Source organism: Buteo buteo, chromosome 27 (assembly GCF_964188355.1).
Source record: "Buteo buteo chromosome 27, bButBut1.hap1.1, whole genome shotgun sequence".
In the NCBI taxonomy this organism is placed as follows: domain Eukaryota; kingdom Metazoa; phylum Chordata; class Aves; order Accipitriformes; family Accipitridae; genus Buteo; species Buteo buteo.
The window spans coordinates 3,343,703-3,367,521 of NC_134197.1; the positions used below are offsets into that span (position 1 = coordinate 3,343,703).

A 23,819-nucleotide genomic window follows, 5' to 3' on the forward strand; every position below is an offset into this window, starting at 1 on the left:
GGGGGTGATGGGAAATGTAGTCCTTGAACGGGACGGGGAGACCGAAGGGACAAAACGCGTTCGGCGGAGCGGATTGGTTGTCGTTACGGCAGCATGGCGGCGCCCGCGGTGCCGCGCTGAGCTCGGCAGGACGGTGGCGGTCGGCGGTTGCTTCTTTTCTCGCCGCGATGTTGAGCGGTTGTCGCCGGTTGCTGTGGGGCCGCTTCCCGACCGCCCGGTTCCCCCGACCGCCTCCTGGCGCTGCCGGGAGCGGCCCGGTGGGGCCGGGCGGGGGTCGGGCTTACGCCCCACCGGCAGGTGAGGGGGGTGCCGGGCCCACCGGGGCCTCCCCAGCTCCCTTCGGGGAGGAGGAGGAGGAGGAGGGGGCTTCCCTGGCTCGGCGGGGCTGGTCCTGCTGGGGGGGGACATCCCCCCGGTGGGACCCCCTCAAGGTCACCCCGGGCCAGGGGAAGGCTGGGCTCGGGGCGAGTGGAAAAATGGGTGTTCGGGGCGGAGGAGGGAGGTCCAAGTCCTCCGTGTATCAGTTTGCGTTTGTGTTTTGGTGGGTTTTAGGGATTTTGAGGGGGTGGGGCCCACCCGAGGTGGTTCAGGCACGTTTTGGGCCATGTATCACCTTCTCAGATTTTGCTGGAAACGCATAGGTTTGAGGACAGTAAAACTAGTCTCATTCTGTCTGAGGTGAGGCTGCAGAGTCGCAGTGACTCATCGCGGGGTGTCGGGAACCCACTGACGTGACTCAGGACCCCTCTGGGGTACGAGCACATTAATCTTTTCAGAGCTGTGCCTTAACAGCGTGGCGTTTTCTGAGGCCCCGAAGCTTGCAGGTCACTAAGCCTGAGCAAATCCTCTTCCATTTCCCCAGCAGGAATGTACTTTTTATAGCCTAGAATAACAGACCTGCAGCCTGGCCTGCTCGCTTCACCCTTCAGGAGGTAGATTTTTGGGTTCGGGATTTACAATCTGGTCACTGTCATCAGGGGAAAGGCTTGCAGATTCTTCCTGCCTTGTGTGAGAGATAAAAACTTTGGCAACATGTGTAATCCAGCTCTCGGGTATTGGGAGTGTGTGAAACAGTGCTGGTAGGAAAGGAGGCTGCTCTCAAAACAGAGACCTGCAGTTCCCTCAGGCTCACCTTGCCGGTGGAGCAGGCATCCTCCTGCGCTGGAGCTGGGTGTGTGGGCTGGAGGCGGCTGCTGGAGGTGGTTCCTCCCCTGGTGACTCAGTGGCATGCTGCAGTGTGTGCAACGAGTCCCCAATACCATCCAGCTGTTACCGCATGTGCCTGCAATAAACCTGCTCCTGTGGGCGGTTGTGATGGAGGGAACAGCATCCTGCCCCTGCACGCTCCGAGCCTGCCGGCAGCTGTGGTTCTTCCAGAGGGTGCGTCAGCTGCAGGTCAAAGCAGAGAATGAGCTAGAGGCACTGAGGGAGATCGCGTGGGTTGGCACTGGGTGGGTTTGTTGTCATTGGGGATGGAAAGAGAGGTTGCCGTGCCCTGCCCTGCCTCTAACCCAGCTCTGCTGGGTTTCTTGTCACTCTGAGACAGAACAAGCAGGGAGAGAGGGTTAGCCAGAGCAGTTCAGGGATTAATTTGTCAAACGTGATTGCAAGTGGGAGAATCTTGAAAGATTGACCCCAAAGCAAAACTCCAGGAGTGCTGGGACAGGTCTGCTTTGGAAACCACCCCTGCCAGACTCTGCAGAAATTCGGTGCAGGCCAGTTCGAAGGGAGCTGAGACCGCAGCCTGGCAGAAGTGAAGCTGGTCCCATTCACTTGCCAGTTGTGCACAGCAACCCTGGGGTTTTCACCAGCTTTCATGGTGCTTCCCCAGTTGAGTGGAGCTCACTGAAACGGTGTAGTGCTTGGAAACTGTGGATGAATGGGCTGGATTTTTGTGGCTAGGCCACCTCAGCAGCACTGAGGGCTGTGATGGGGAGCAGGGGAAGGGATCAAACCTCCTCTAACTGCCCTCTGAATGGCTCTGTTTTTGTCCCCAGAGAGGAAGCGGTTTTACCAGAACGTGAGCATCTCACAAGGAGAAGGTGAGTATGGCCACTGGGACAGGACAGAGGGGCTCATTCCCGGGAACGGTGTTATCAGCCCACACTTCTTCAGCGAGAGCGTGGCACACCTGCAACCCAGGCTGTGCCCTTTTCTCATCTATAGTGAAGCTATGTGGTGGGAAATGGCTTCCAAGACTGGGGAAAAAGTATGTCAAAACGACGGTGATGGTGGGGAAACTTGAGTATCCCTGGTCCTGTGCTCCTGTCAGCTCCAGCTCTGAATCTGTTCCTACTGTAGGGTTGTCTGTTGTTCCTTAGTGCCTGCTCCTCTTTGATTCCCCAGGATTTCTACTCTGATTCCCCAGGAGGCTTTGAAATAAACCTGGACCACCGAAAGCTGAAAACGCCCCAGGGCAAGCTCTTCACTGTCCCCAGTGAAGCCTTGGCCATTGCAGTGGCAACAGAGTGGGACTCCCAGAAAGACACCATCAAGTTCTACACTATGCACCTGGTGAGCACGGCAGGTTGGGACGCTGAGACCTCGGCAGGGCAGAACACAGCATGCTGGGAGAAGTCAGGTCAAGGAAGTCAGGATTAAAGACAGGGAATCAAAATGCCAGGGGCTAGAGGTGGGTTTGCCAGGCCACTGCCACATGGTGAGGGCTGTGCCAGCTGGCAGAATGGATTCCAGAGCAAGGGTTGAGAACCGCTTCGGGGTGTAAGCCTTGTGCTGGCTGCACAAGATGGGGGCGTCTTCTGAGAATGCTTCCTTCTGCATCCTGCCTCCTCCAGCTCTCCTGAGTACCTGCAGTAGAATTAGCGTGGCTTGGTCTAAAATGGGGGTGACCATGTAGACATGAGAACGGTCTCCAAACGCAGAACATGGAGAGAGCAGGTTGTCCTAACACCGATGGAAACAGGGACAAGAGGTTGGGACTTCTGCTGGCCACTGGGGAGAACCTTGCAGTCGTGAGGGTGATTAGATACTGGCTGGGTGACTGTCTAGGGGGAATCTATGTCACTGTGGGCCTGGACAGTGTTATTTGGGATAGCAAGGGGCAGGAGGAAACGATGAGCTCTGGAACAGTCTGTGAGCTCTCTTCCCTGGTGCTTAATGGGCTTGCTCCCGAGGCTTCTGAAGCCAGTGAGAAGATTCCTACTACACAAGCCATGTTCTGGCCCTGCACCCCCCTTTAGCTGCGTCCCTCGGTTCTCTGTCTGCCACAAATTCCTCTGCTGCTTCCCCAAGCCTTGAATAACAGCGGTTTAAACTGCCTTTATCCCCCAGACCACACTGTGCAACACGGCGCTGGACAATCCCACGCAGCGAAACAAAATGCAGCTGATCCATGCGGCTGTGAAGTTCTTGGAGACTGACACTGTCTGGTATGAGATGGGGGCCCGGCTGGCGCAGAAGCGAGGTTGTCTTGTCGCAGCGTGCTTTTTGGAAAGGTGGTTGGGGCAAGTGTGAGAAAATGTCTACTGTAACCCAGTCGTGGCAGGGCTATGATCTGTCCTAGTTTTGACCCGAGGGTTTGAATTAGTTTAGGCCAGTCCTACGTCTGCAAACCTAGTGGAAGTCCATGTACCTGAAGGGTATAGGTATGAGGGAGAATGAGGATCTGGTTCTCTGTTGAACTCTGTTTTGGACACCTCCATGCTGGGCAAGGGCGGGAGCAGCAGGAAATGAAGATCTCTGGGAAAAGCAACTATCTTTGAAAAGCCTGGGGGAATCTGTCAGCCCAGTCCCTGGTACTCCTGTGCCAGTACAGGCAGCTCAGACTACTCTTACCAGTAGCAAAATGCCCTTCGTTCCTTAAAGTCCCTGTGGGCTGCAGGCTCAAGCCTGTTCATGCCCAAGCTCCCAGCCTCTGAGGTGTCCACTGGCACCTGCTCAGCTCCTGTGGGGAGAGGGGAACAGGACTCCCCCCATCTGCCTCTGTGGCTTTGCTCAGGCTGGCAGTGGGGAGTGCCAAGCTGAGCCACTGGGCAAGGTGGGGCAGGAGGAGTGGCCCCATATAAATAATTCCAGTGGGATATGTCCCCTGCTCTAACCGCTAAACCTTGCAGCATCCCATGGCTGGTGTGGGGCTACCTGCAGTTTTCTGTGGTGGTTTGCTGCTCTGATTTGCAGTGAGATAGCATTGTCATTCCTAGAAAAACAAAAAGCTCTGAATTCAGGGGAGAGTGGGGGTATTGTTCCCAGTCACTGCTGCTGCTGGGTGGACAGTAGACCCTTGCTCCCCTTGCTGTGGTCTGGGGAGGGGGTAGCTTCCTTCACAGAGGTGTGTCCTAGTCTGGCAGGGAGCAGCCTGGCAGCCTGGGAGTGAACATCCAGTGTGGTTTTGTTCTGCAATGTCCCAGCTATCGTGTGGAAGAGCCAGCTGCCTTGGCAGAGCTGCAGAGGGATGAATGGGATCCTGTTGTCGCCTGGGCTGAGAAAAGGTAAGAGGTCAAAGATGTTTCTGTCTGCTTATGCCTTGCCCTGCTGAGGCCAGGAGCTCTAGTGCTTGTGACTGTCAGAGCTGCAAGGTCCATGAGCCCTGTGTTTTTCTAAGGGGCTGGGCAATTGTTCCAGGTACAACGTGGCAATTGGCTCCTCGACCAGCATCCTGGGGCCAAACATTCCAGCCAGCACCAAGGAGACCTTCGTCAGCCATCTGGCATCCTACAACATGTGGGCCCTGCAAGGTGAGAGGGGCTGGGCTGGGGAGCCCTCTGCTCAGGCTGTGCCAGTGGAGGAGGCGGTTCCTCTCCACGGGGGAGAAGAGCGACTGTAACATTTTTCTTCTACAGCTGAGATAATCAAGAGTGTTGAGGTTTATGTTTTAAAACTGCAGGCCAGTCCCTTAGCTGTATTTTTTAAGGGTAGGGACTCTCCCCTTAGTGCCACTAGTGTCCAGGGTCTGACTGTGCTGGCCTGCGAGCTGTTTGGTCTCTACCCTAGCACAAATAACTTCTTTAATGCTAAACCTTCTAGTGACTTAGTCCCCAGCTTTGTTACCAGGAAAAGAAATAGGGTTTAGTACTCCAAGTGCCCATGGTTCTGTGTACTGTCCTCACTCTTTCACCCTTACAGCCCACTTGATCGTACCTGATACTGCTGAATGACACCTAAAGATAGAAAAGAAGTAATGTTTGCTTTGCTGCAGTCCTCAAATGCAAGACTTGAATGAGCAGTAGACAGTGAAACCCACAAAAGACACTAGCTTTGCAGCTAAGGGAAGTTAACAGTGTTGATTCCTGGGACAGGGCTTGCAAAGCTTTTCCATTACCCCTGTAAAGATACTTCTTGATGGATCATTTCCTTTCCTCACAGTTTGTAATATGGGTAGGCAGGGTGGAAGGGAAAGGCACGTGCCTCCCCTGGGGAAGGGGAGCCTCTGGGCAGCTAGTCGACTTTAGACCTCAAATTCAAGGTCTGGCCTAGAGTGGTAGTGCAGGACGAGTTTCACTTCAGTTCCTTCCTTAGACCCTGTCCATGTGCAGGCACCTCCATTTCCTATCAGGTTGAGCTGAACCGTGAGTGCTCAGAAGCTCAGAGTTTTGAGCCCTTCTTTCCTCCTCCTCCTCCTGGCTCAGGGATTTGCTCAGGTCCCTCAGCCATCAGGCACACTCTCTCCTCCCCTGAAGAGGGGTGTCTTGCAAGCCAGTAGCTGGTGGTGTGGCAGGAAAGAGCTCTGCTGTTTTATCAGCTGAGCCCAGCAGCTGTGTCCCTTGCCGACACAGTTCTCCCAGGGCACGGCACACCACACACATTTGCACACTGTTTTTCTAGGAGTGGTTATAGATGCGGACAGCTCTTTTATCACCAAACAGTATACGAGGCCCTCTCACCCTAGACTTTCAGCTGAGCTCCAGAATACTCGGGCCTGGATGGGTACCTCTTCCCTTTGCACAGGGAAGGTTTGTGGTGGAATAAAAGGAGGCAGTTTCCAAGGCATAGCCTTTGTCACTGCAGTGACAGTGGCCAGAACAGCGCTTTGTGTCTGCTGTTAACTGCAGATCTGATGCTTAAGTGCCCAGATGCAAGTGGGAGGATCACTGGCCCTGTGATCCCCCTGAGGAGGCATCACACCCTGACCGTCTGTTCAGAGCATGTGAAGATGCTGCTGTAATGCTGCAGAAAACAACCATGAATCTTGTTCGTTTTGGGTTATTCCCTTCTAGGTATAGAATATGTAATCACCCAGCTGAAATCTCTGATTCTGTCCATGGGTCTGATTGACAGGCACATTACAGTAGAGAAAGCTGTGCTTCTGTCTCGCCTGGAGGAAGAATACCAGGTAAATTATGTTACAAAACAGCCCTATAATTCAAATAGCAATAATGTCAGCATGACAAATGCACCTCCCACCACAAATAACTGGCAAGGGAAGTGCCTGCTATTGCAGGAGAGGTTCCACTCTGCCAGTCTCCCCATTTGAGAGAGTCTGGAGTGTGCTGCTGTAGAGCAACACCATGGGGGCAACAGCCCAGAGTGCTCCTGGGACTGCCAGTTTCTTTTTGCAGAACCCAGGTGGCTGCTTTTCTCCCTCTCTAATCTGAAGTGCAAAGTCGTGGCTGGCTTCTCTTGCTGTGGGTTATCCAGTCTGGAGGCCTTGGTAGACACCAAGCTAATAACTTGCTTGCTGGAAACTGACCTGGCGTGAAGCTCTCCCTGACCCAAAAGTGGCTGAAGTTGATGGGAATCTTTTCATCCTCCCTTTAAGGGTCTTGCCTTAGACCCCAGTACAAATGAAGCATGTCCTTCCACTGAACTCATCTGGAGATCTGTCTGCCCCAGTAGGCAGTGATCAGCACAGCTCCTGGGGGGTTACCCGTGTTTCACAAACATGAAAAGGGAGGCTGGGAGTTGCTGAGCAGCTCTACATATAATCCAGTTCTGAACTGACTCGTGTTCCTCCTCTCCTTCAGATTCAGCGGTGGGGCAGTGTGGAGTGGGCCCATGACTATGATCTGTGCGAGCTGCGTGCTCGCACGGCCGCTGGGACTCTCTTTGTTCACCTCTGTTCAGAGAGCTCGACTGTAAAACACAAGCTGTTGCAGGACTGAGGCTGCTGGGTGGGTGCAGGAGGAGAATGCCCAGCTGTGAATTGCTGGCATGACCCAGTGAGGGCAACCACCCTCCTGCCACCATGTCTTTCCTGGGATCAGCCTCGTGCTGAGGAGCTGTGACTTTGTGGGCAACTCCTCGTTTGGACTGCCTGCCGCAGTGCAGCGCCAGCAGTTTTGAGCCCACAAGGAGGAAAGGTCAAGGTGAGCTTCCTCTGCATCCCCAAGACAGCAGCTCTGTCCATTACCAGTGTCTGTAACTCATCAGAGGAGCTCTCACGAAAGAAACAGCTTCCTGGGCAGGGCGCGGTACAGACATACCCAGCATATGCCACATGTCTTCATAGCTGCCAGCTCCTGACACACACTTGTTATGGAAATCTGAAAACAGACTCCATTGCATCTGTTCTTCATCCCTCAGTGTGCCTGTATGTAACACCAGGGTCTCTCTGTTTGATTAAAGGCACGCCCCTGCTAGATACTGAAAGCCAATGCTGCTGAGTATTTCTTTGTTTTAATCACCAAACCGTGGTGTAGGTCCTGAGCTGCCAGGCTCCAGGCAGGTGCTGGGATGGCTGCAGGCAGAAAAAAACATGGAGCAGAGCTGAGCAGACACTAACTACCAAACAGATCTGCTTCCTTCACATCTCTGTGTGAGCCTTTCCATGCTAGGTGCCCTGTCCTTGCAGCCAAGGAGTAGCAGGGAGCCGACTGTGCAGTCCTGGAGCAAGACGGGGGGAACCTGGGCTCCTGCCATCTTCAAAAGCACAGGGTACTACAAGGTAAATCTGCGTACAACAGGCAGCACCAGCCACAGGGCTTTCAGAGAGACCTGGTCTCCCCCCGGAGTACGTATGCAGCCACCCTCTCGTTTAACCTTCCCACCTTTCTCCTTGCTGTTTGCCTCGAGCAGTACCGCCCCAGCCAGCATCATTCCTCAGAAGCTGCCCACAAGTGAGCGTAGCAGCTGCTGTCACTGAGCAAGGAGGGGAATTAATGACTCCTCGCTTGGCTGTTGCGACCGGCGGTGTGTGAGCTCCTGTGGAACCATTGATTTCCCTTCCTGCTAGCTGGGGGCTGCTCTGTTCACGCTGCAGAAAGCTGCTTTTGCGAGAGGCGGTGAGAAGATGAGGCTCCCAGGCACGCAGAGCCCCCGCCAGCCCTGTGCTTGCTGAGCTGGAAACCTGCTGTTATCTTGGGGGTGGTTTGATGGAGAGCACTCATCTCCCAGGCTGCTGCCATGTGCCTGTGGCTCGCAGGTTCCTGCCACTGTGCTTGCAGGTACCAAAGCTTTCAGGCATGATGTGCTACGATGATTTGGTTCAATCAGCTCACAGCTGATCCATAACCCCTTGTGACCAGGTCTGAGCTCTTGGGCTTCATGCCAACATGATGGAAGAGGCAGAGCTTCATATGCTTTTCCAGACTCAAGAAGTAGCTTTTATTTGCAGTTTGTGGTGGGATGGAAGAAGCATGCCTTTGGCCTGAAATGTCCCAGGCAGCTCAGGCATAGAGAGGCAGCCGTCCCTGCCGGGTGTGCTGCCGCTGGGGGCTGTCCTGTGTCCCCCCAGCTAAGGCAGCTGCCCAGCCTGTGGCAGACCTACTCCATTGGCTCCAGGATTTCTATGTTATCCAGCTCCTCCTGGAGACTGTCGATGTACTGAACGATCTCTCTGACACGGTCGGGGTTTCTGTCAATCTCATTTTGGAATGCCTGAACAGATTGAAACCAAGCAGTGAATCTGCAGGCTTGTCAGGGTCCCTTGCTGTAGCACAGAGGGCTCCAGCAAAGGTTAGGGAGCATCTTTCCTAGTAGTGTCCCCACCACTTGGGCCAGACCTGTCTGTGCCCCATCCCCCTGAGCATGAAGGTCTCTTACCTTCTCTGTCACGGAGGCCTGCCAGCGGTAAGTATTGCTGAGGATGTCGCTCTCTCGCTTAGCAATCTTCAGCAGACGGATGCCATGGGACGCGTTGACTGTGTTGACAATGGTGTTTTTGTCCACAAGAAGCTAGGAGGTAACGTGACCGGATGAGGGGACGGGAATGGGCTTGCAGCAAAAGCAGCAGAGCTCGGAACTAGGAGCACAGTAACTGCAGTGCTCGGGGGGAAGAAAATTGGCTCTCTGTTTCAGACGGACAAAGCCCTAGTCATCAGGAGGAATCCAGCGCTTTACCCCTTTGCGAGGATGCGCCTGGACCTCGCTACGGCGTAATGGAGTATATCCCTAGTACGGGTGGGGAAACTGAGGCAGCACTCTCAGGCTCACCTGCTGGAGCAGGGAGCAAATGCCTGCTGCCGAGTGCTCTGTTGCAGGCAGGGCTGCCTCACAGCACATGGCAGGCCCCTGCGGGCAGCTGGTGTTGAAGCAAGGCTGCATATGCTCCAGCACGCCTGGCCCAGCAGGTGCGGGAAGTGGAAAATCGCACTTGGAAGGGTCTCTTGCACTGGTGGCACTGGCTGTAAATCTTCATTTTTGAAGAGTCCCAGATTCTAATCGAAGCAGTGACTTCCCCCATGGCTCTAAATAGAGGGTGGCTTCACTAAACCATAATGACTCTTCTCCTGCAGCCAAGTGCAGCTGTTGAACAAATGAAGATTGCTTCTCCATGGAAATGGATGGCAGCGAGGCAAAATGGGTGCACAGCAACCGTGCGTAACTGCAGCCATCTGCACAGGCCATAAAGCAGGGAGCTCCCCCGGGGGGCTGAGGGGTCTGTTTTGTGTCTGTCAGCTCTCGATTACCTGGAGTAATGGGGGGGCTGGGATAATCTGGACAGAGCAAAACCACAGCAAATGCAAAACTCGAGTCATTTAGCCACTGAATGAAGGAATAATGGAGGCAAAAAGGTCAGCAGCGTTGCTGAGTGGAGCACTGCAACGATCTTTGTGCTTTCTGAAAGGCTCTTGGGATCTTTGCTATCACAGCAAGACTGAGGGCTCAGTGGAAGGCTCCATTTGAAATGTCATGTCCTGCCTCCAGATCAGCTCGTGGGCTGGGGAGCTCTAGGAAGGGCTTTTGAAATCACTGAGGCAAACAGAGCCCCGGTGCAAGAAAGTCAGAGCAGTGTTCAGATTCTCCTGGGGGAGCAGGGAGAATCTGAACAAACCAGCTGCGAGTGCAGCAAAGATGCTGCCTAAGTGCCTGCTGGGTTGGGGCTGTCTGGAAATCACCCAGAGAAGTGAGTTGTGCTGGAGGCAGGAGAGAGACTTGCTCAGCACCTCTCCTGGGCTGCTGCCACCAGCTCTGGCAGTGCCCAGGGAAACCTGCAGTGCAGTTATCCTCTGTCCTAGTCAGCGGAGATGTCTGGTGGCACTGCAGTTCAGCCAAGTGGCTGGGGCCTCTTGGGAGGAGGTTATGCTCTGGTTTAGACATGGCTTTAGCTGTATTGAGCCTCCTGAAAACCCTGTCCCTTCTGAGAAGAGGCTGTGGCCTCCTCTTCTTGCCAACTCCTTAGCAGAGATGAATTTTTTTGGTGCCCTCACCATTCGAACATCAGCTGGCAAATCCTCGTCAAGCTGATTCTTGACTGATTTCTCCAGTGTGGTGATGGAGATTTCTAGCAGCTTTTCGTGGTAATGGTTTTCCAGGTCCCGGCACTGGGTCATCGTACAGAAGATCGTTAAGGAAAAAGCTGACCACACCATTTACTTGTAGAGATTAAATGACCTCCTGTAACTACAGACTGAGTGTCTGCACAGTGGGCCTCTGCAGGAAAGAGCCTGGCTGCTGCCAGAAGCTGGTGTAGTGTCAGGATATACACTTTCTGTTCTTAATCACACATTGGGTCTCATCCTCATTGCCATATATTATGCAGAACTAAAAGTGGGCCTAGGCTTGCAAGGGAAGTTGGAGGAGGCCTCCCAGGATATAAGCTAAGTTCTGAATATGGTGCAATTATTTGCACGAGGCCAACAGATTTCTATATTTAATGTAGTGTAACCTGTCACTGAAGCACGTTGGTATTCTCATCTCACTTTGTTCCAGAAGACATCAACAACACAAAAATGAAGGCCATTAAAAGAAATTTCAAAGAGAATTGTAGGTATTTCATTGGCTGTTACAGCAAGAATGTGCATAAAAAAAGGTCTAACCAGATCTTCCCAGGGTTTTGTCATGGCTGTGTGGAGAAGGAAGGAAGATTCCCAAGGGGGAGAAAGCTACATAAGTCTTACAGACTTGCAGCACAGGAGAACTTAGATCCTTTTGTGCCCTCCTGAGTCTCCACAGAAAGGAGCTGGGCACCTTAAATGACCATTCCTGCAAAGATGGGAAAAGACCTTTTCTGTTGATTTAAAAAAAAAAAAAAATCAAATTCTATACTGATAGCTCATTTCTGGATTTAGAGGTGAGATACATGTATATCACTGGAAGGTCCAGGCCAACAGACTGTCAAAAGGATATATCCCTTTAACGTTTTCAATGAATGTTGATGCTATGACAGCAATGTTTCCTTTAAAATCCTTTATTAGTTCCTTAATAGAGGGAAAAAGAGGACATATTACAATGAAAACTTGCATAAACATAAAAGGGAGTCAGGGACTCTAGGAAGAATCTACAATTTATTATAATTTGGACTCACTGCTGTTATTAGCACAGTCAGAAACTGAACTGCCTCAAGCATTTAAAGTGTTTTGAAAGTGCTGCAAGATTTTCTTTCCTCCTTCAGGGATAGAAAATCAGTTTATTGGAGGGAAGTTGACTGATTGATACCTTTACCCACTGTCTGGAGCGAGCCAGCTGATCCTTTTTTACCCTCACCTAAGTAATGCCTGGAGAGTGCTGTATTCCCATATACTGACATGCTACAGTCTCCTTGTATGCATGAAGAGCCTCTTGTCAGAAGCACAACCAATGACTGGGCTTACTGCAGCTTTTGTTTTAGTCCTCAGAAATTAAAATTGCTGCTGCCTATTACCTCTGTCAGAAATGGCTGATGGAGAATCTGTGAAGTGTTGCACTTAAATGTCTTGATACAACAGTTCAAAGACAGCCACCTGAATCCTGCAAATCCAGAAAGGCATGCAGGGAGAAATGCTTTGGCTCATTCCATCAGTGACTGCAGATATGTGAGGACCAATTCAGAAAACACTAAAAGGCACAATCCTGATGCAGTGAGGAATCCATTTTGAGCTGCTGCTTTCTGTCATGCACATTCACAAAAGTAAACAGCTGCGTCTGCTTACACACAGGCCACAGCTCCTGCCTGCTAATTTTTAAACAGATTACTTTTTTTTTTTTTTAAATGAGGATGCACATTAGCAGGCCTGCCCTAGTTTTTGAGGAAAAGTCTGTGAAGAAAAAAGGCAGCTATTATGCAAGCAAACGCAGTAAGCTGAGCAGGAATGTATGTAATCTTATTCATAGCAAAGATCAGCTTCAAAGAATTACACATCTAGAATCCCAAAGGCATACCCCATGCTATGCAACGACTTCTGTACGCAGACCTATAAAATGACTGAATGACCTCAAGTCCCTTTCTCTAAAGTCTAGGAAATCAGCTTGTATAGATGCGAAGGACATACTGCGCTCTGCTCTGAGAAACAGAAATCTGTTGCAATGGATCAATGCCCAGGGCCTGATCTCACCCAGATCAACTCTGAGCAGAGAAAGACTAAGATGGAGACAAAACATTAGCCTGACTGGAAGACCTATGTGCCCCTCTTTGTGCAATGGGCTACTAAGCAGAGGGGTATAGCAATAGTAAAAATGATCCCCCTGCGTTCTGGATGTGAGCTCTCACTGTATGTGCCTGACCCTTACCTCCAGCTGGTCAGCTATGAGCATTTCCAAGGTCATGAGTGCTTCTGACAGCTGAAGTATGTCCTCCTTGTACTCGGCTCGTTTAGACTCAGCAATATCGTAACTACTGGCACTATGAATCTCATCCAGTCTCTAAACACAGAGATACATAAATTACTTACAGTTTGTGTTCAGCACTCCATTGCAATTTAATTAACTTGTTACATATGTGAGAAAAGTTCCTGCTGCTGATTAGCTGAAATGAAATGTGATGATTCAGGAAGTCTCCAGATTTACATACTGGGTAGTCAACAGTGCTGAGGTATGCTACTGCGCCAACGATCCAGGGGCAATGCAGTAGAATCAGTGAAAACGCTTCCTCATCCTCCAGTCAGCAGAAGACTTTGCCCCTTCTATGCTTCCAACTTTGGTTCCCCTTCTGACACATTTCAAGTAAAGAAAAATATTAGATTCTTGACGTTGCTAGCCATGAAGAAGAGATTAACAATTACTTCGTAGAAAGAAATGCAGGCCTAAATCCTGATCCCCTTCATGTCAAGGAGAATCTTGATTGACTTCTGCAGGGTCAGGATTTACTATTCTGAATATGGAATACCTATCATTGCCTGCCTTCCTCTTACAGCAAGGATTTATTGCCCTTCAGAATTAAATATTGACGTCAGTTTTGTATCAGACAAGATTTATGATTTCTTGGATCAAAAAAAAAATCCTCTTGTGCTGAGCAATGTATTATTTTCAAGTCTGTTCAAAATAAGTTAACAATGAAACGTTAATAGGAGAAAAAAAAAATGTTTTAAGATGTCTAATCCACTTGTCCTGAGAGGGAATGGAACATGCTAAAATAGCAAATTCTGATGAAAATCATTGCCAAGACTTGTGCCTGAAAATGGACCAGATTACCCAAACTTTGCTGTGTTAAAAGGGGGGAAGGAGAGAGCAAGGTATCTTTTTTTCTAATGTAAACAAGTTGGGAGGCTCCAAAAGCTCCGCAGCCACTCAAGCTGCACCTCTGGGAGCAATAACTTCAAAGTTCAAGGCCTTTAATGCTTCTTTGCTCCTTAACCAACTTCAGAAAGCAAAGTTATTCTACAGGTTACCTAATTTTACATGAAAGGATTACAGCGAGACAAACAGCCCCTAAGAATGGCTTGCAGATTTCAGACTGCCGGGACCTCTGCACCTTCTGAACTCCTCCAGCAATTTTAAATGAATGGGGAAATGCTGTTAAAATACAGTGTTCAGTTTTGACACCAACTCCTCCGGTATTTATATGAAAACTCACGCTCACCACTGTGTCCTGTTCTTGCAGCTCAATCCGTAGCTGACCCTGCAGGTCATCAGACAAAGACAAAGGGCCAAAATCTGGCCTCAGCCATGTTTCTTTGGGTTTGATTTTGGTTTTTTTTTGTTGGGTTTTTGTTAGTTTGTTTGTTTTTTGTGGCTTTTTTTTTTTTTTAATGGATGCTATATTGGGAATTCAAGTGCAAGTTAACTGAATATACATATCAATCTTTATATGTTGCCTTCTGGTAAGGCTGCAAACTCGTGTCCCAACTAGAGCTGATGGAGTCAGTTTGCCAGCATGAGTCAGCAAGGTTCAAGGACCCGGGCGCAGAGTGACTCAGCAGGCTGCCAGCGTGTGACAAGGCACCTAAATAAAAGTGACCTGGTTTTCAAAGGGAGCCAGCGCTCGTGACTGCCTGGTGTCAGTTGTCAGGGACTTGCTCTGCTCAGCTGACACTGTTACCAGGCTTTAGCCCCCCTTATTTTTTCTGTGGAAACAAAATAATGAACCATCTATTATACATGGTCAGAAAGGGATCCTGCTAGAAGCTACACCCTGAGCAGCCACAATGGGTGGCTGCAGTTGAGCAGAATGAAAAAAGATAGTTTCTGCTTTAAAAACACTAGAAATACATTACAATAACTTTACCTAATTTTTCTGTTAAAGTTCTTTGAGCTGTTGTTGACAAAATGAACTGAAGTAGAAAATTACTTGAAAATGAAGTATCATGCCATCTCCTTCCTTTTCTTCCTCCTTTTTCAATAAAAGAAGAGCTATTGGAGGCCTCACAGAGAAGGGGAGTGGCATTAAATCTGATAAATCTATATATATATTTAAAATTAACTTTATCAGAAATATTTAAACTGAAAGAAAGGTTGAGCGTTTCCATTTTCTTAAAGACTGGTAACTTTTCTGGATGGCAAATAAAAAGTAAAAAAAAAACCATCATCTTTAGCCACTTTTTTCCTGTAAAGCCTTGAAGGCCCTTTACCTTTGTGGACAATAAGATAACACTGTGCTATGTTAATTTTGTCCTACGCTGAATTTCCAGTGTAGATAAAGGCTGCCAGTGTTAGCTGGTTGTGGTTTGCCCAAAGGTTGAAACTTCAATCCCCAAATTATTTTCCTACATAAAGTACTAAAAAACTCTTAACATTGTGTTAGTTAATGACGTTATGTTAGCTAACACAACAATTTTTCTTGGTGTAGATTTATACTGTAAAAAACATGTAAAGAAAGATCAGTGACTTGAGCACTGGAAGAGGTTGCCCAGAGAGGCTATGGGGTCTTCATCCCTGAAGATATTCGAAGGCCATCTGGACATGGTCCCGGGCAGCCTGCTGTGGGTGGCCCTGCTTGAGCAGAGGGGGGTTGGACCAGATGCCCTCCAGACGTCCCTTCCAACCCTCAAACACTCTGTGATTCTGCCATTAGGGATCAAGTACCAATTCCTACTGCAACAGTGTAAATCCAGAATTATTATCTTAATTTTAATGGAGTTACCCTTGCTCTCAGTGAAATTAAAAGCTGGCAGAGGATGTAGAGAAATCATGTATCAAACAAACAAAAGTATAACAACATTACCCTTTTGTTCCGATTTTCAAAGTCTAGGATTATTTTCCTGCCTTCTTGCTGGTTGGCTGTTAATGCTTCATGAAGGCCTTCATAGAAATCAGAGACTTCAGCTTCTCGTTTTTCATACTCTTTCAGACCATAGTTAAATAGGTTCTCACAAACTGAGACAAACTCCATCCTGTATGTGACACCAGAGTCAAGGTATTTTGTTTGTTCTGCTATGTTCTTTCTACCTCTGCGAATGTGAGCAACAAGAGTTACAAGCTACTGTTATGTAAACTCCGTGGTTCTTGCTGGGAGCAGGCTGCCAAGTATTCTGTCTGTGGCAGGACTGGGTCACCCATTCACATTTAATGCATAGGATTTTGCTACCTTAAGGGTATGGAGAAAGCTGTGGCAACTTGAGGGGGAAAAAGGCCTTGAGGAAGAAAAGGAAATACATATACTTCTCTGACTCCCTTCTGACACAGCAGCGGAATGAAGCATACAACCCTATTTGTCTTCACAAGTGTGAACACAGTGTCTGCGCAGTTAATAAATACAGCTCTGAAGCCTACAGCCAGAGCACAGTATAAACTACTGACTTGGTAGCATCACAAAAATAATGTCAATTTTTCTTCTACTATTATCTTGGCAATGGAATTGTTTCTAGAGTCTATTGTAGTTAAGCCGTGATGCATTTTTTCCCAACAGTGTAATGCAGTTTTAAGGAAGGTCAAGTTACTGGCCTTGACAATACTCTATTAATCTGAATGAGAAAAGAAAAAAGAAAAAAAGTGTCTGCTTTCTGATCCCCTGTGTAGGAGCAATGATCAGAAAAAAGTGCTGGCCTGAAAACTTCATGTTGCCAGCTCTGGCAGGTTGTGAGATATGCGACTCATATCATTCTGATTAGTCTGTTCCTATCTCCTGCCACTTCAATTTCAACATGATTTTAGCGACAGCGCTCTTACAATCTAGCTGACAGAGATTTATCTTATAGCTCATTTTAAACTTTAAGTGGATTCCAGACTTAAAGTAAGTACAAAGCCTTGATTCTTGAAGGGTCAGAAAAGAAGGCTACCACAATTGTGTTTGATTCAAGTGAAGGAAAAGGAATATGGTAATTACAATGGTGAGAATTTAAAACGCTGGAATGTCATGACCTGTTGGTGATAGAAATGAGTGGTTTTACAAACGGGATGTTTCAAGCTGGGTTGGCCTGCTTGCCAGTAATATAAACTATTTGTTTGTAGCCCTCATATTTCATGAGATACTAAGCCTTAAAGCTGTCAGTGGTCTCACAGTCTTGCAGTGGTTTTTTTGGTACCATTCCAAAATTGAACACAGACTGTCTCAGATCTTAGATCAATGTAGTTTTCAGCCCTGGACAAAAGCAGTGGATGAAGAGTCCCTGTGGATGCACCTCCTTCTTAACCCAAGGCATTGCGTTTTAGCTGGAGGTATTCTAAACCCAGGAAGGATATGCCTGCAGCAGGTTACCCACTCCAGGGAGGCAAGCCAGTTTGGCAGCTTCTGTATCCTCTGCAAACATACTGTCGAACAGGAATGATCCATTCAGGTACTCAACAAAGGCTGTCTTTGAAGAGAATCAGAGCAATATAAGTAAAATAAAGAGTGCCAACCAGCTGCCAGTCCTCAGGATGTGTCACTCCTATAAGCACTTTACCAGCAGAGGAACGCTGGTGCAGACACAGTCATACCGACACAATAGGTATACCAACCAAGGCATAAAAGCACTCTGCAACTGGAGTGAAAACCATCCTGCTGGCTTTGCTGCTTGAACTCTCTAGCCTAAGGATAGAAAACACTGTTTAATCTTATACAAAACATTAGCACATACAACCACATACTGCAAGGCTATTAAGCTTCTTGGATAAGGAGTCAGTGGACTTTGGGGAGGGACAGAGGGAAGAGCTGCAGGTCTCCTCCCTGCCACTTAACCACGTCTTGCTCTTCAGCCAGTCTGATCTTCTAGAGGTCTGGAATACAGAGCCAGACCATAACTGAAAGCACCATTCTGCCTGGTCTTGTTTTCAGTCTGTTCACAGGACTACAGTGATCTCTGAAAAGCCCTGAAGAGTTTAACCATAAAACTAATGAAAAGCATTGACTTAGTGTGAAGGAGAAAAACAAGTCACCACACCATGAAAATGCTAACAGTTCCCTCAGACCTGTAATTTTCTTAATCTCATGTCAGTCTGATAAGATCCTTAGGTATGATTTACTATTTAGCTTTGCAGGGTCTATATCTGTAGTTTCATTGTTCAGCCAAAAGAATTATGTTCCCCCACGTCATGTGTATTCTACAGCAGTTCCTGTTTTCATTCAAAAATGAGATTCAGAGATCACAGAGATTAATCCTAGCCTTAGTTTTAGCACAGTCGATGTTAACCTCTCATTAAATCTTCAAGCAGGTAAAAGAGAAGTCAATATCTGTTGTGCTTCTTTCTCCTGAGACAATATACAACCAGCCAAAGAAAACGTACCTTGTGGTACTCCAGCTCTTTCTGCTTTGCCTGTTTTTCCTCCAGCTGAGCCAGGGCCTGAGCCTCCTCACGTTCCAATAGCTCAGTAAGATCTTCATACTTTAAAACTGCAACTTCTCGCTGAGAAGTGCAAACAAAGAAAATATCTTTATTAGATTATCCAGCATTGCTCAACAAATCTGGGCATAAGCATTTGATCTTTGTAGAACATGAACCTGAGTGACATCTGCCTCTCCATTTCTCTGTGGGCTTTTTATTAAACTACTTATGAAGTTCCTAATCCATTCCTCATCCTGTTTTTTGTTGGCATATTACTCTGACTCTGCATTCAGTGCATCTGAGCTGATTCAGTCCCAGGAAACTTTTCTCTCCCCATTTCCTCATCTTTAGGGTTGTTTTTTCTTTTTTCAGCAGGAGGCCCTGTTTTGACTTCTAGAATTTCAGCTCTGATTTGATCAGCTAGCAAGTTTAATACACTTACTAGGGAGGAGAAGGCTCTTTGGAGGAGTGGATGGCAAGGTAGTAGCAGGGGCAAGAACCTAATTAGCTTGAAACTGAATCTTGACAAATTTAAGTATGCAATTCTATGAGGTACTGTCTGTATGAGCAGGGACTGGACTCAATGACCTGGAAAGCCCTTCCAGTCCTATGGTAAGAGTAATATATATTCCAAGTACAGCTCCTGCTCTGTGCCAAGCAAATTGACAATTAATCACGTTCTTTGGTTACTAAAAAAAAACCCCAACAAGAAAACCCGTCTTTGTTCCTTTGAGCGCTGGGAACAAAAAGCAGTCCCACAGGTTACCGGTGTGGATGCACTGTCCTGTTCTCAGAAATCAAACTGGGAAGTGCATTCTAAGGCACCTGCTTGCCTGGACAGTCTATCAGTCCACTACTGAAACAAATTGCTCACTGAGCAGCAGGACCACCAAGCCTCCTTTCCCCTGGATCTGTGTCTCAAGACTGATCTCCTCTGAGATTTTCTGATCTGTAGAAGGCTTGCACTCACACTGCAGCCTCTCTGTGGCAACATTAACCAGGCCCCTCTCCCACACACAGCTGCTGATTTTCACAAAATCTGTGAAGACATCATGCCTCTGACACCTCTACCTCTCTGTCAGATTTGATAGAATTTGGCCTACAGGTTCACAGCTGTTAGGTGGAGGCAGAATAAACACTGCTTGTTTCTGTAAGTCTAATTTCTGCAGGGAACCTGCCCTGAATGCTAGAATATTGCAGGCATACCAACAAAGCAAATGCTCTGTAAGATGCTGTTGCCTGATTTCACAAGCAGGGAATGCAGAAATGCTTACCGTGGTGTCACTCACGAGCTTGAAGTCCAAGTATACCAGGTCTGGAAGATGAGCAACAACAAACAGCGTATACTGCTCATCGTGACAGAGAGGGTTCCCCGTGAGATTCAGTGTGCGTAAGTTTTTAAACCTTCTGAGATAGATCACCTATGCCGAGAGGAAAGAGATGCTGTACTTCCCATTGCTGGGGAAACACACAGCCTTGAAATTCATTGCTCTTATTACAGTTATGTTGCAATACATATCCTGCTCTGCTGCCAAACACAGGTGACATCATTAAATTATGAATTTCTAATGCTTTCAGGAAAGGAAATACTTAAATTCACATTGTGAATATATAAACAATGGGCGTAGAGAGAAGGTCTTCAGCTGGGGTGGTAAGCTGCCCTCAAAAGAACCCCAAATAAATCCTAGTCTCCACTCCCTCCTTTTCTCATACGTAGCTATTTAATCCTTTTCCAGCTTTCATGGGAACCAATAGGAATTTTGCCATGGCTGATAGCAGTAAGAGCCGGGCCCCCATGAGTCAGTAATCTAAAGGAGAAATAGCTGTACTAAGCACTTTACACTGGGACAGCTTACCAAAACCATAACTTGGACTACAGAGGCAGTGAAATCCTAAGGAGAATTTTCTCCTCTAAGGAGGGGCTCAGACACGGTGCCAAATGTCTTTATTAGAGTATTTGATCCTTTGATAGGAAACATTTGCAAAGACAGGGAGCACTCACATCTTCCAGAGTTGTCAGGTTATTCTTTCCTATGGAGAAAATCTGCAGCTCTTGCAATGTGTCCATGTGCTCAATTTTAGATATTCTGTTATTGTAGAGACTTAGGTCCTGCAGTTTGACAAGGGTATCCAGGCCCTCAATTACTTCAATATTGTTGAAGGACAAGTCTGGGGAAGAGTTTAGAAATCAAAAAAGTTTTACAAGCAAAAGTTAAATTATCTGTAGCAGAACGCCCTGATTCAGACCTTGCATTTAGCCTGATTCTTGATTTAGGAGTTTATGTATAGTATTTTCCTCAGGGGTGTTCAATGTCCCACTGGAAAGGCATCATCATTCGTTCACATCTTCTTTCAACTGTCCATGCAACTTTTAAATGAGAAGAACAGTTGAAGGCTTTCCTTGTGGAGTCTACATACACAACCTGAAAGCGACTTCTACCTTATGGGGAAAACCAAAATACAAGAAAAGAGGTGGGGAAATGCCCTAAAAGGGGGGGTATTTCTGTGACAAATTTGACACTCCCTGCCTTCTTTCTTGCAGACTCTTGCCTGCCACACCAATGCCCACTGTCATGGTCATTCCCATAAGACCAACATACGCCAGTCCCATGCTCACAATCGCCCTGTTGTCAATGGAGGTATGCAAAGGCACGTACTCACTTTAGCTATTTCACTTATTGAAATTTCCTCTTTTCCTGCCAGAACACCTATCCTAACACCTATATTCATCATGATTAAGGGCAGTATTTGCCCTCAGACCAGTATGGAGCAATTCAGGAGTCCAAAGATGGTTGATGAGGTTACCAGCTGTCTGCATCACCCCAGCCCGTGGATGGCTAAGACACTCATGCAGCAGCTCCTGAACGACTGCAGCCTTTGGGCAAATGAAACCCATGAGTGTGCTTCAAAACACTCTGCTTACATTGTGGTGATCAGCTCTTGATTCACAAGTGCATTAGTCATCTGTGCAGCAGGACAGTGCAGAGAACTGGGCAGAAGAACCTATTAGACATTTCAAGATGTGCTTATGAACTGAAGCCTTGCATGCTATTTTCAAAGATGGATAAGGATATATTTACACTTTCAGCCAGCAACATGCCTGCAGTTCCAGGAGAATGCTCTAAGCTATGCATCTGTAGCAGCAAGATCACCGATCTGCCCAGCATCAAAACCTGCACCCCTGTGAGATGCTGCTCTCAGCATCCTGAGTTTTTAGTTGAAAGTAGTCACATAAGACTACAAGGATGGGTACTTTTTGGGACAACAATGACGACAAGCCCTTAAACATATAGGGGTAAAGACAGTGGGTTCTAGGCTCTGAAATGCCTGCATTAGGTCTGAAAACAGAATACAGGCTTCTGAATCACAGAGCTGTTTCCATAAATATTCTGAAAGTCATCTCCAAATACAAGTACAAACCCTGGAAACAACCTTGAAACCTCAGCTTCCTGTTCCTGCCACACCAAATGTATTAAAACCAGTTTTTAAAGGATTTGAAGGATTGTTTTGCAGCTCTGATATTCAGGCATTTTGACATTTGACAGTCAAATGAGGAAACACACAGACAGCTGACAGCCTTCCCTGGGAAAGCTCCTATCAGTCGTGTTTGAGAAGGAATGCGACATCCTGGCTTTATTGCAGATTGCTTTGCACCTGTGAGGGCATCCAACCTCATATGCTTGTATCTTACCAAGCCATACAAGGTGAACCAGACTCTCCAGAGCTTCTATCTTCTCAATGATGTTGTTGTCCAGCTGCAGTTTAGTCAGATTCTCAAACTGCCACAGATTATCAATCTGCAGGATATCTAAAGCCAAAGGAAAAAAATAAAAGAAAATTGCTTTTCATGTGAGACAGCTTTCAGTTTAGCAGACACACTATCTTGCACAAGGAAAACATGTCCAGTGTTACCTCCAAAATTATTTTCAGCAGATTACGATAGCATGTGATGACTGCCCTAGAGAGCTGAGAGGTCCATTGGCTGGACAAGATTTCAATGAAACAGTCCAGTTAACCTCATTGTCCTGCACCAGCGCACACTGCTCATCAGTGATGCCAACGAGTCACTGAGGGGATGCTGGCTATGGCCCTGCAGTCAAGAGTGGCTTTATGAATCCACTACTAGGAGGCCTTGACCTTCATTTTCTTTTCCAGCTCCAAGAGGGAGGTTTGGGATGAGACTCTGCTTTTCTCTGCATTTGCAGGCTAGTGGTGGCCAGCTACGGCTTTTGTAAATTACTCTCCTGCTTCTGGGATTCTCATCACAGGAGAGCAAGTTGGGGTCTACTCTTTCTGTGAAGGCTGCAGTTTAGAACTAATCAATATCCCTGCATTTAGCTTTCTCCAAAAACAGAATCACAAGGGCAGGTCGTTAGGCACTACAGCAAAACATTAGGACCAAGGTGACAGAAAATACAGAACATTCTCACTCCCAATTCTCTTTCCCCCCGCAATGGCTTCCCAGAAGATTTCGTTAGCTGTTCTACTGCCATTGTTGTTTAGTGAGTGCAGAGTAAAGCAAGTAATTGCATGCACAAAATATTCACACAGTTCTATACTTTGTATTTGCAAACAAATACATGCAGGATCAGGTAACAGGGAGTCTGTTCTAAGGAACTCAACTAATAAATGCATTATTTTACTGAAGCACGCAATGGTTAATCAAAAGCAGATTTTTGCCCATGAAATTACATATGCCCAAAATACTCAAATATTGAGCCAAATGTTCTTCTTTCTCATTTTTTGAATGCAAGTTTATGACTGGTTTGACAGTAAGAGGCAAGCTGCGATAATGCTATGGATGACCGGAGGAAGCCACCGAATTGGACTGTAATCACCATAATCTACCAAATAGCTCTCACATAATCACCAGCGATGGCGGAGCCTGCCCAGGGTTTGATTTGTCCACGTACAGAAGGGCCCAATAGGCCTGTGGCCTGTAGGTGTCACCACAATATAAATGTTAAATAAGAATAGCAGTGACAATAATAGCTTAAAGCTAAGAAGCTTTAACGTTACCCATCAGCAAAAGCATCCATCTCTCTCTAATGAAACTACTTCATACAGGTATGACTAAAAATGTAACTCCAGATGTTACTTTTCACATAACAAATCCAAGCTAATCATGATTGTTTAATTTCCAGTTAGCCACTTCATGCTTAATTCTACTACCCTTTAACAAAAGAAGAAGAAAAAAAGTATATATTCTGATACTCACTTCTAAAACCAAGCTGTAGCTCCGTCACATCCTTAAGGTTAATACCTTCCCTTTTGGCAAGCTTTCCTATGTCCTCTGGACACTGCTCTTCAATGGCTTTCTGAACCATTTCATCATCAATAATGTTTGGCTCAATGTTATTGTATAACTGACTCATTTTTAGATGGTATCACCCTTAAAGGACAGAATAGAAAAATAAATAAAATTAATGCCTGGCTACTACTTCCAACATTCATTAAACAGGCATGAAAATTCCAAGGAATTAAGAGCACAGCTGAGCATTAAGAAGATTAAATACATCACAACTGATATCAAAGACAGACTTGACTTTTATCACAAAGTCACTGATTTGACTCTAAGCACAGCCTTACAGCCCCAGCACTGTAAAATG

At 47.2% G+C, this 23,819-nt stretch overlaps 2 protein-coding genes across 2 annotated transcripts; one reads left to right on the top strand and one right to left on the bottom strand.

Annotated features, from left to right (window-relative positions):
* Nucleotides 1-48: 48 nt before the first annotated feature.
* Nucleotides 49-7,539, top strand: ATPAF2 (ATP synthase mitochondrial F1 complex assembly factor 2). The gene is made up of 8 exons (XM_075058445.1): nt 49-297; nt 1,998-2,042; nt 2,369-2,514; nt 3,292-3,389; nt 4,368-4,448; nt 4,582-4,694; nt 6,174-6,289; nt 6,921-7,539. The coding sequence occupies exons 1-8, from the start codon at nt 168-170 to the stop codon at nt 7,056-7,058; spliced, it is 867 nt and encodes a 288-aa protein (XP_074914546.1). The 5' UTR covers nt 49-167; the 3' UTR covers nt 7,059-7,539.
* A 787-nt stretch (nt 7,540-8,326) lies between these two features.
* DRC3 (dynein regulatory complex subunit 3) lies at nt 8,327-23,597 on the bottom strand. The gene is made up of 12 exons (XM_075058444.1): nt 23,429-23,597; nt 21,902-22,018; nt 20,213-20,379; nt 19,485-19,631; nt 18,172-18,291; nt 17,149-17,261; nt 15,692-15,866; nt 12,823-12,954; nt 11,464-11,534; nt 10,545-10,668; nt 8,938-9,069; nt 8,327-8,772 (listed from the first exon to the last, which is right to left on the bottom strand). The coding sequence occupies exons 1-12, from the start codon at nt 23,583-23,585 to the stop codon at nt 8,659-8,661; spliced, it is 1,569 nt and encodes a 522-aa protein (XP_074914545.1). The 5' UTR covers nt 23,586-23,597; the 3' UTR covers nt 8,327-8,658.
* Nucleotides 23,598-23,819: the final 222 nt, after the last annotated feature.

Excerpts from the sequence above, each read along its gene's own strand:
- ATPAF2 (XM_075058445.1), top strand. The coding sequence starts at position 168 with ATGTTGAGCGGTTGTCGCCGGTTGCTGTGGGGCCGCTTCCCGACCGCC. Across the intron at positions 298-1,997 it reads GGCTTACGCCCCACCGGCAG|AGAGGAAGCGGTTTTACCAG; the intron begins GTGAGGGGGGTG and ends TTTTGTCCCCAG. Across the intron at positions 4,695-6,173 it reads CAACATGTGGGCCCTGCAAG|GTATAGAATATGTAATCACC; the intron begins GTGAGAGGGGCT and ends ATTCCCTTCTAG.
- DRC3 (XM_075058444.1), bottom strand. The coding sequence starts at position 23,585 with ATGAGTCAGTTATACAATAACATTGAGCCAAACATTATTGATGATGAA. Across the intron at positions 19,632-20,212 it reads ACCTGACAACTCTGGAAGAT|GTGATCTATCTCAGAAGGTT; the intron begins GTGAGTGCTCCC and ends CTCTCGGCATAG. Across the intron at positions 8,773-8,937 it reads AGGCCTCCGTGACAGAGAAG|GCATTCCAAAATGAGATTGA; the intron begins GTAAGAGACCTT and ends CAATCTGTTCAG.